This window comes from Typha latifolia, chromosome 15 (assembly GCF_019914945.1).
Source record: "Typha latifolia isolate L0001 chromosome 15, TyphaL0001v2, whole genome shotgun sequence".
Taxonomy (NCBI): domain Eukaryota; kingdom Viridiplantae; phylum Streptophyta; class Magnoliopsida; order Poales; family Typhaceae; genus Typha; species Typha latifolia.
The window spans coordinates 9,091,739-9,102,771 of NC_133100.1; the positions used below are offsets into that span (position 1 = coordinate 9,091,739).

The following is an 11,033-nucleotide window of genomic DNA, read 5'->3' on the forward strand; positions in this document are numbered from 1 at the left end:
AAGTGGACAGAGCTAAGGAACCTCTAAATCATTATCCTCGTGTTCTTGTCTTCTACACTAGTAATAGTAGAAGCAACACTGTGTATACTCACCTCTTAATCTGAGCTGACCTAGATCATTTGTATACTTTTGTGCTTGTTTGGTTTGAGACTAAATTTTAAACTTAATTAGTTAGTCTTATTTTTTATTCTTAAATTTTTTAAAAATAAATTTAATTAGATATAAAAAAAATATTTAATTATTAAATCACATTATGAATTTACGAGGTTCCTTGAACTCAAACCAGATAAGTACTTTTTTTTTGACAAATAAAGCAAACAAGTACATGCGCGGTTATTGAATGAATATCGGCCTCTTCCTCTAGAAAAATAAGAACTCCAGTGGGAGCTCATCTAATATTTTATTTACTAGCGAGCCTTTCACCTTGCAATTAAAAAAAAAAAAAAAAAAAAAACTAACACTGTGAAACACCATCATATTTAAGCTACGAAGATATTGTTGGAAAAGCAGACGATATGTAATACATATATTAGAAGGAAGCAGTCGGCAGTAGGTAACTAGTAGTTCCTGGGCTTGATCATGGCGAGGAGTGGCCTTTTCATGACGACGGTGAAGTCGAAGTTGTCCTTAAAATCCATCTCCGGCTGCGACGGGTGGGCCTGCCACTCGAAGGCCTGGACCATCCTCGCCACCATTAGCGCGATGTGGGTGGTCCCCATCCCCAACCCGGGGCAGATCCGCCTACCCGCCCCGAACGGTATCATCCGGATCCCGCCCGACCCGGTCATGTCCGCCGCCTCCCCGCCCGTTAAGAACCGGTCTGGGTCGAACTCCATGGGCCTGGCCCACAGCTTCGGATCATCCGAGATCGTGGCCAGGAAGATATCGAGATTCGCGTCGGTGGGGATATCATAGCCGCTCAGTCGAGCATTGGGCTGGGTCGCGGCGTGGGTGAGGGAGAAGTAAGTGGGCGGGTGCCTCCGGAGTAGCTCCTTGACGAATGCCTGGAGGTACGGCATGTTCTCTGTGTCCTTCTCGTCGACGGGCCGAGACTTATCTACATGGGCCGTGATCTCCTCGTGGATGCGGTTCTGGATGCTTGGGCTCTCGATTATGCGGGCCATAGCCCACTCAATGGCCGTGGCGGTGGTGTCCGTGCCCCCGTTTATGAACTCGGAGCAGAGCGTGACCAGCTCGGAGTCACTCGGGGCCGAGTCCCGCCCCTCGACTCGGAGGTCGACGAGCGAGTCGAGGTAGGAGAATGGGGCCTGCGCCTGGGCCTCCGCCGAGTCGGTAGATGGGCTGCGGAGGAATTTGCGGCGGCGGTCGATTAGTGGGACCAAGGTCTCCATTTGCTCACGGCGAACCGCGACCGCCCTGGCATGCTGCCGAATAAAGAAGAGGCGCAGGAACGGGAGGTAGTCGTCCATGCGGGCCCCGATGATTAGGAGCACCCGCTTCATAACCGCATCTATGTGGACGATCTCCTCCTCGTCGAGATCGAGGATGCCAAACGTCATGCAGAGGAGGATGCAGAACACCGCGAAGCGAGCGTTCCGTAGGACCCACACCGAGGCGCCGTCGGATGAAGCGGCGGCCTCGGATCTCAGCCGCTCGATGAAGCGGTCCATGGCGCAATTCCTCGCGGGGCGGAATTCTCGGAGGCGAGAATTGCTGAGCATGCCGGAGACCATATTGCGGCGAAGGGAACGCCATTCTGGGCCATAGGTGGAGGAGTTGACGGTGAACTTATTGCAGCTAAAGATGTTTCGGGTCTTGTTCTCTGCTGGCCGGCTGGCGAATAGTTGACCTTTTTCGATGAGGGCCTCGTGGGCCAACTCGGCGCTGCTGATGATAATTAACGTGCGAACGCCCATGCGGAGGGTAAATATCGGGCCGTACTCTTTGCGGAGATCGCGTACGTAGTGCATGAAGAGCTTCCCCGAGAAGGCCACTTGGAAGAGGTTGCCCACTATAGGCCAACCCGGAGGACCAGGTGGGAGTTTGAGCCCTTTGTGCTTTCTACTCTGTTTGAATAGTAAGACGACAAGGAGGGAGAGGAGGATGGCAAGTGTGGCCGTGAAGGTGGTGAGAAGAAGAGAAGCCATGGCGATGGTGATGGCGATGGCTATGGTGATGGTAGTGGTGGTGAGGACTGAAGAGAGGAGAGGGGGAGTGTTAGATGTAGTAGAGAGTAGAGACAAGGGGTTGGGGGATTGCAATAAATATCGCGTAGTGTATTGCTGGAAAATATGGTTGGGGAGAAACCATTTATATGAGTGTTCTTGCACCGTCACCGCACCAGCTACTACGAAGCTGGTTGGGAGAGTACATTTTGACAACAGAAAGCCACAACTGATTTTGACCCAAACCAATCCTGAAGCTTTAAACGGGTTTAATTTTAATATAATTAGGTTCGGGAATATAAACCAATTGATCTAATAATTAAATTAAAGGGGCAGGGTTCTAAATCCTTCTAATCCGCCGCCCCTACTACAGATAGGATCGACATTTAAAGCCTCTGTTTGTTGGTGGGAGTTATAGTGGATAGATGGAGGGGAAGGGTTGTATGGAGAGCATCGAAGGGGTATTACTGGAAATAGAAATTTGAATGAATATAGACGAGAATTAGAGGAAGCAAGAGATGGGCTCCAAATCTCCAATATCATTTATGAGGCATCTCTTTTGGGTTTACCAATTTAATTCCTCTACCCTACTTCTAGAAGAGATTTAAATTTTGTTACTTAGTTTAAGATTTAGGGTTATAAGGAAAGCAAACACAGTGGGCGCTGGGCGCTGGAGCACATAGCTTCAGTCTTCAGAAAGCAATGTGGTCATGTAGGTCACGTGATAGTGGACCAAATGTCTAAGGGACTTCGTTCGTGAATTGCTCCCACGTATAATAATTATGTTAAGCAGCTATAACCATGGATAAGCCGTATCCCGTGAAATCTTTTACCTTAACGAATTGTTTATTTTCAGGGAACCACCCATTTGGTTTCGGGAGGGTAAATTAAACGGATGAGAAAGGTGAAAGGTAAAAGTCTGGACAGGTCATTTAGAAAGTCGGTTGCATTTTTGGTCCAGGATTAAAATTTAAAAGAAAAAAAAAAAGATTGTAGTTTACGTTTCATAGGGAAGAAGAATGCAAACAGGAAAAGCGTGACACGAGGAACTGCGTGACCTCCCAAGCTCGTCACCTGGAGCCATTTGTCCCTTGAGATTAAGCCATCTGCCTGCTGAAGTTCTACAAGACAATTCGCATTCAAGACGACGGTGATTCGAGTTTCAAAAGCCCAAACAGTGGGTAACGATCGATTTCAGCCGATCTAGCTTAGGATATTTGAGCACGATTCCCATTATTCTGCTTGGCTTTCACTAATCCCACCTATAAGCTAAACCTCCAATACCACCAGAGTCACTGGGAAGTATATCCAAAAAAGACCAAGTTCGTGACAATTACAGATACCTCCTCGGAGAGGTGATGGTAACAATATTCATATGTGAGATGTCCATTGTGTAATTTCACAATACAACAAATGAGGATACAAACTACCTTGTGTCCTCTTAATCATCAATGCTCCGCACAAAAGAAAGCAAAAGAAAGAGAATTAAAGAAATAGATGAAAGAAATGCAGGTTTTGTTGTCCCGATAATAGATTCCAGCAGCAGTAAATAGAACAAACGTCTACAAACTTGACTTTGCACAGTGTACCAAACGACCTCAACTTATTCCTATCATGAAACTACCACTGAGGTCCTAAAGCACTGCAAATGACCAATGGGTGAACCAAACAACTAAGATTCCTTGTAAGATAGTACATTCTCTCACGTCCCAATAGCCAAAATTAGTAGTTGTAGTCCTTGACGTGGAGGCTTGCTGAGGCACCTTCTCCTTTCTCCCTTCTCCCTTGGGCAGCATCTCCCTTGTATGACCCAAGGGTGGCCTCTGAGTTTGCCTTGCACCTAGAGAGGAAAACAGTCCTTGCCTTACTCAACGTTCTCTTCTTTTCCAGCCCCCGTCTTGAGTGTGCTCTACTGCAGAGCAAGCCAAATGAGAAAGAGGGTAACCATGGCTTCTTCCCCTTAAGCTTGTTCCATGGCATTTAGATTCAAGGTTGCCTCCTCCTCGCTCTGTCCACCAGAGAGGAAAACGGTGGCCGGAACTGCTGCTGGGACGGTCCTTAATTTGGAGAGTGCGCATGGTGTACTCCGCAACCACCTCTGGTACCAACTTCGCTGAGTCTGTCCCGGAAGTTAACATGTTACGCTTCAACAAGGATCCCTCCAGTAGAACATGGTGATCGTTAAGTGCTCTGTAGTAAGCAGCAAGCACTGGCTCCATGACCTCGGCACAACAGTTGATATCATGGGGACCATCAACAAGGATCTCTGGCTCCACAATTGGAACCAGACCATTCTCCTGGCATATGATGGCATAGCGAGCCAAACCATTGGCATTCTCATTGATGGCTAGCTGGAAAGGCTCATTAGGACCAATCTTGAGGACGGCACGCCACTTAGCGAAGCGAGTGCCTGCCTCATAGTACTTGGCACAGCGCTTGCCGAGGTCGTCATGGACTTGAGTTGGGATTTCGTCATTGGTGCCTGCAAGCTCAACGGTGCCCGCCCTCCTTGAGAACATCAACAAAGGGCTTTCCCTCGGCAGTCTTCTGGTATTTTTAAAGCGTCTCCTCAAAAAGGATCACACCATTCAGGTACTGCAAAGCTCCAGAAGTAGAAAAGAGGAGCTGACGAAGTGCTCGCCTGTTGGCTCTCGACATTCTCCACATTTATGCTGGCGAGACACTTCCCAATTGTACCAGTGGATTTGTCAGCCGCTAGAATACCGTTGCCAGGGGTGCCAATGTAAGCAGCAGTGGCAATAAGTTCATCTGCAAGGGAAAGTAATAACTGTTGTTTTGCAATAAAATGGGGGCAACTCAGAATTATATAGCACAAAAATAGCAATAAAAAGTTAGAATACAACATCTATGACGACATAGTTGTTGTACCTGAACCGAAGACAAAACAGAAAGAATTACATATTAAAAATTACAACAAAATCTTAGATTTTTTTTATTTAATCACTCTTAACTTTTCTTTTAATGCATCTAATACACTTCAACACTTAAATATTAGATTATGTAAGTTTTATCACAAAACTCCGAATAAGATAGAAACTTTTAAACATAAATCGGTGAATGTACACTTAAGTTTCAATGTGAATTAAACACACGAAAAAAAAAATGGCAAACTTAAAATAGTCAAAAACTTGAAGAAAAAATATCACATGAGGACGAGATTCCTAGATTATCCAAATGCCAAAATAAATTAATAAAATATCACGTGAGGACGATTATTAATTGTTTATGCAAATCATAAAATATGCGTAGTAGAATCTCTAGTTGATAGCCAGAACTCCATATTGTTAGTACATAAGGGAACTAGGTGGTATATGCCAAATTTGAAATGCAAAAATACAAAAGAAATTGAGCTCGATATCTAAGAACGTATAATAATTCTCAATGTATTTGCAATGAAATACTGCTTCCGCAGATCATGTATTATCTTACACAATATCAACCTCATTATGCCAGGACATGACATAACTAGCACGTAAGAGCATAAAGTAATATAGTCGAAACCCATATAACAGAAAAGAAAAGAAAAGAAAAGAAAATTTAGTGACATTTACCGTGCCGATGTGTTTTTGTTGAAATCCTATTGCTTATGCAAAGCATGCCTACAATATGTAACATCTATCAGATATAAACCGGAAAGCGGAAAGGAAACCACAAATATGTCAACCCATATTCACAAATCTAAAAGGGAAAGGCTTCGATTTGCCAAAGAACACAGAAAAAGAAACTTCTGTGAGATCCAAGCAATATGGTTTACAGATCGATTTCATCATCTTTTTCAGACCCAAAAGTTATAATAATCTATCTACCATGATAATTTCCGCAGTAAGCAGAGATCTTCTTCACCTCGCACTCTCTTTTCGCTGGGTAAATGAAGAGCAGAGGGGGAAAAGCGAAGCGATATAAGTTATAACGAGAGGGATTTACAGCCATTAAGTTGGCTTGGGGAAGAAGAAGCTTCGGGGATACGGTCATCTCGAATCAAGATAGGGCCTCTCTACAGCCCACTAAAGGCCCATATAGAATCTCACTAACCCAAGGTCCAACAAGATTAGCATCCGCTTTTGACGCATGGACGATTCAAATGATTCAGAGTTTCATACTTCTCACGTCGAATTACCACGATAACTATATTGAACAGAACTTTATGTTACTATAATGCAAGGAATTGACACTTTAAATTATAGCACTTTCTATCCTTGGAATTAGAGATCTTAACCTTGCAACATGAAATAAAAAAGGAGAGAAAAATGATGCAGCTTACGTAGCATCACTTTGACACGAAACCTTTTGGGCGGTGCGAAGACAAAACGTAGCATTCGCAATGTTTATTGTTTAATAAATGCAAGATCTTTATAACGATGGGCCGTTAATAATTCTATACTGAAAGGCAAACTGCTGGGTAGAATGTCACAGACCAGAGTAACGGGAGGTTTTATAGGTGTTGGTAAAGCTGCAGCTAATGAGCTTCCCATCTTGGGGACCAAACAAAACAACAGCAGCACTTCAGATGTCAGTACATTCGTTCGTTCTCCTGCTGAGGGAAAGTTTATAGGAACAGCTAAAAGCCCTCAAGAAATTTATCCAGAATCCCATCGCGCATCATGCTGACCCGCAGAATCGCCAATTGCATGCCTCTCTTATTGATTTATTCTATCATTTATTTGTACTGCTGGTTGTCCATTATCATTCTACCCTTCCAGCTAACTGTCTTTATCATGCGTATAATGTTCAATACCTTGGATCATTTCTGGTCCCTAGACTGAAAGCTAATGTAAAATTTGCTGTTTGAGCTTATAGATACTGCAATGAATATATTTGGACTCTTTCTTGAACCATTGTGATACTGTCCACATTACAGTTGTTAATAATTGTAACACTGCAATGCAGACATACATAAGAGAAGAATCTGCCGGCTGCTTCTGGTGGCCACATCATACCATTGTTTCCTACACATCATTGAATGAAATTAGATGATGCAATTTTTTAAGGTCAAGATGTTAGTTAAATATATGGTAAGGCATTTTTTAAGATACATGGCAATCAATTAGGCAACATTCTATTTTTAATTTGAGAATCACAAATGCTAGTATCAATCAAATGACAGAGATATTGATTTGAATCCACATGGGGCATCAAATATCACATCCTATATATCCCTGTTTGTATTTAGTTTAAAAGAGGATAGATTCTGAGACAGGTCACTTTCTCTCACGAGTCATGGCAATAAAGGAGAGAACCATTACAACAAGATGTTCTTTCTTAGTGAAACATCCTTCCAGGACTGTTTCAAGCAGTTGAGGTTTCAAGTAAAGGTTGAGAGTTGCAGAAAGAGACTCATCTTTAGGGAGAATTGATGGCAAGAACCAACTTGACATTGCAATCTTAAAACATGAAGGTGACTGTCCATCCTTATCTCTATTGACAATATTATTTCTAACAAAATGCAACAAAAAAGAAAAAAAAAAAAAAGAGGGAATATGAATCCTGTAAATCTTTCTTCAGACGAAGACGACATGAAAAAGACAGAGATATATCACAGTGGAGAGAAGGACAAGGAATGGAACATATGGAGGCACAGATCTTGAAACGTTGCTCAGTTGTATGCATGCATGATCAAAGAAAAAAAGAAAAGAAAAGGAGACAAAAGAGATGAAGTGGTGGCTAATGCATTGCATCGGAACTCTCTAAATTTTCTGAAAAAGTGTATCTATCACATCGGAACTCTCTAAATTTTCTGAAAAAAAAACCTTCATTTATCTACCATTCACAATTCTGCAGCTCAGATCAACTACCATCTTCTCTCTCACTCACTCTCTTTGATTCCAACTTTTAATTCAAACAAACGAATCCTAATCCTTAAAGAATGTGTAAAGATTGCTCATATTTCTGAGATCAAATCACAAAGAAAGAGTCGAAAGAGATCTGTTCAAGGGGTCTTGAATGCTTGGACGAGGAAGGAGAATCCAGAGACGCCCTGCTGCTTATGGAGCACCTCCTCCTCGAACCACAGCCTGCTCTCCAACGCACTCCTCGTCCGAAACATGAACACGGCGCACCCACCGGAAGAATTGCTAAACCACCAATCGTGCACGTCCCACATCATGTCCACCGGAGATCCGTCGATAAATATCGTCTGGTTGCCTCGGAAGTTCCACATCAGCCTCCTCACGTACACCACTCTCTTCCGATCCACGCACACGGAGAGCTCCGATTCATTGTTGTTGTAGCTGATCGTGATCTCGTGCTCTCTTCCGTCCTCGCGGAACCTACTCTTGGTAGAGTACAAGGCATGGCCGAGGACTTGCTCGTTTCTTGCGACCATCGAGAATTTGGCGGCCGGGGTGGCGCTGTCGAACTTTTTGGTGCACTCGTCGCTCGTGTCCCCGAGCAAGAGCGCGAACTCAGCGTCGACCATGACGACGACGTAGAAGTCGGCGATGGGCTCGGGGCCCGATCCGTACCTGGCGGAGGAGATGTCCCAGAAGAGAGCAACGTTGGAGTTGCCGGAGGTGAAGGTCCGGGTGCCCTTCTTCTTGCGCAACTGCTGGCAAGACATGGCGTTGGGCTCCCACTGGTGGAGGGAGGGGTCGTCGTCGACACCGACGGAGAGGGTGGGGCCCAGGTGGCCCTTGGACCAATCGAGCCGGACGAGAAGGTCCTTGTTCGAGGAGGAGAGGCGGGTACGGTAGAGGCACGTGACGGCGCTCTGGATCGATCTGGATTTGATGTCGACGAGAACGGAGGAGCTGCTTCTGCCGCTGCCTCCGGAGCACGACACGTCGGAGACCCGCACCGCGTGGTCGCTGAAGCAGGAGGCGAAGTCCTTCATCGAGGGAGGGAGGAGAAGTTGGTGATGGTGGTTCGAGAAAAGGGTCTTCTTCGCTTTGCTCACCATTCTTCTTCTTCTTCTTCTTCTTCTTCTTTGAGTTCCTTTCTTTTGCGTATCACATCAGATTCCAAAACCCAAAATACCAAACAAGAAACAAGAAACGAGAGAACACAATTGCTAATGTAAAGAAGGGGTTTTAATTTGTATCGGACTCGGTCGAATTAATTTAACGTACATTGGCTTGTAACAGGAAGGAAGAATCCAAATTATACCTTATTTACCCTAATGACATTTATCATATCTTCTTTCCTTTTCTTGTTATATATATATATATATATATATATATATATATATATATATATAATATTAAGGAGGAGAATTATGTGATACTACTGTAATCTTACCTTGATCATCCTGATTCCTGAATCCTGAGGCCTGAGGGTGGTGCAGTGTTGGATTGGGCTCATCAATGTGGGGTTGGAGAGGGGGGTGGGGTGGTGGGGCCAAGAGTAGAGTAGGGGCCCACCAAGATTAAAAACTGGGAGCAGATCCACCAACCCCAAAGCCAAGACATCTAGAAAGGGCAGATAGATAGATGTACATGAGCTTGGATGGAACCTTGAAATAAAAACTGCCTATTTCTATTCCATGCTCTTATTACTTTTTATTTTATCATTAATGTCGTCATATGGTTTTGCTGTGTTTTCCCTCTAACTATTGTCACTTGCCTTGGTTGACATTAATGTTCACATGGCTGCTGGCTGCTCTTCTGGCGTAAAATAAAGCAGAGTGCATAGCAATATAGCGTGCAACTTTCTCTTCAGTCGTCAACGCAGGAAGTGACAAATCGAAGATGTTGATACTGGAATAGTAAATTCAGATCAATCTTTGATTTCTTCTGGGAACGAGATTAGATTTGCATATGATATTAGGAGAAAGCTGACAAAATATGTACAGAGGTGTTTGATTATATACTTTGTATTATAAAATATCATCATTTCACTTGGTGGGAGATCCTTTATTTATGCTAAGTTCCAACAGCCTTCGGCCTGGCTATTGGAGCCCTGGCTCATGTGGGAGCCTGCTATGCAATCGAGTAAGTTGGAAAAATAATTTCCTAGTCACTTGCAATCAAATGCTTCTGTCCAAAGCATTCAGTGATGGTCAAATAAATCTGCCAGGAAAACGACCTCCTCTCCTAAAAACTCAGAGCAGTAGTTAACAGAGGTTAGCAGTTAGTTATTTTTTCATCTCGACTTCTCCTAACTTTCAGGGATAATATAGTAATGAAGCGAAGCCAAAAAAAAACTAAAAACTAAAAAAGAGACAGAGGTTTATCTAAGTACTACTATAACGACAACAACAACCCAAAATGCATGATGAGATGGTATTCTCACCTCTGCATACAACCACCGGAAAGTAATGAGGAAAGACCGAGTCTGGTACATGCCATCTTCTGATCAGGAACGACCTTGTGCATGTCAACGAGTAGGAGATAAATATGCGTGAGGAAGAAAACTAGTTCGACTGTGACCCTGGTGAAGGAGGAAAGGTAAAAGGTAAATGACCAAATGATACGAGGTAGATCCCAGACGCATAAGAAAATTATAAGTAACCAGTTTGCGTATTCCCTTGTATTACCAACAAAAAAAAAAAAAAAAACTTTCTTTTTTTTCCTGCCGGATTGTTAACTGTTTTGCTTCTCAAAAGTAGGTGGTAGAAGCAGGTGAGCTTCTTAGTCTGAAGATACTAGGAAACAAAAGGTAGCATTTGGAGCATTCGTCTTAATTTACTGCAGCCAAATAGCTTGTGGTCTAGATCAGACCTCATTTTCTTGTAGAACAATAGGTTGAGAGATTGGTGCTAGTCGCTGCCTTTCAAGAAAAAGGAATGCTCTTTTTAAAAAAGATTAAAAAGAAGAAGAAGAAGAAGAATTAAATAATGCGATTAACAGAGTAGGTCAGAAGCAGGTGAATCAACCACACCGCGAAGTCAATGATCCCTTGTCCTTGATTGCTCCTGTACGCTCTGCTTAGTTTTCCTGCAATAAGTAATAA

At 43.5% G+C, this 11,033-nt stretch overlaps 2 protein-coding genes and 1 pseudogene across 2 annotated transcripts; all 3 read right to left on the reverse strand.

Moving 5' to 3' along the window:
- Positions 1-361: 361 nt before the first annotated feature.
- Positions 362-2,223, reverse strand: LOC140801553 (cytochrome P450 77A1). The gene has a single exon (XM_073156707.1). It carries the CDS (start codon positions 2,106-2,108, stop codon positions 558-560), a length of 1,551 nt encoding a protein of 516 aa, XP_073012808.1. The 5' UTR covers positions 2,109-2,223; the 3' UTR covers positions 362-557.
- A 1,401-nt stretch (positions 2,224-3,624) lies between these two features.
- On the reverse strand, positions 3,625-6,052 carry LOC140801994 (fructose-bisphosphate aldolase 1, cytoplasmic-like; annotated as a pseudogene).
- Positions 6,053-8,073: 2,021 nt separating this feature from the next.
- LOC140802216 (uncharacterized) lies at positions 8,074-8,976 on the reverse strand. Its single transcript, XM_073157659.1, has one exon. The coding sequence runs from the start codon at positions 8,974-8,976 to the stop codon at positions 8,074-8,076; it is 903 nt and encodes a 300-aa protein (XP_073013760.1).
- Between the last annotated feature and the right edge of the window lie 2,057 nt (positions 8,977-11,033).

Excerpts from the sequence above, each read along its gene's own strand:
- LOC140801553 (XM_073156707.1), bottom strand. The coding sequence starts at position 2,108 with ATGGCTTCTCTTCTTCTCACCACCTTCACGGCCACACTTGCCATCCTC.
- LOC140802216 (XM_073157659.1), bottom strand. The coding sequence starts at position 8,976 with ATGAAGGACTTCGCCTCCTGCTTCAGCGACCACGCGGTGCGGGTCTCC.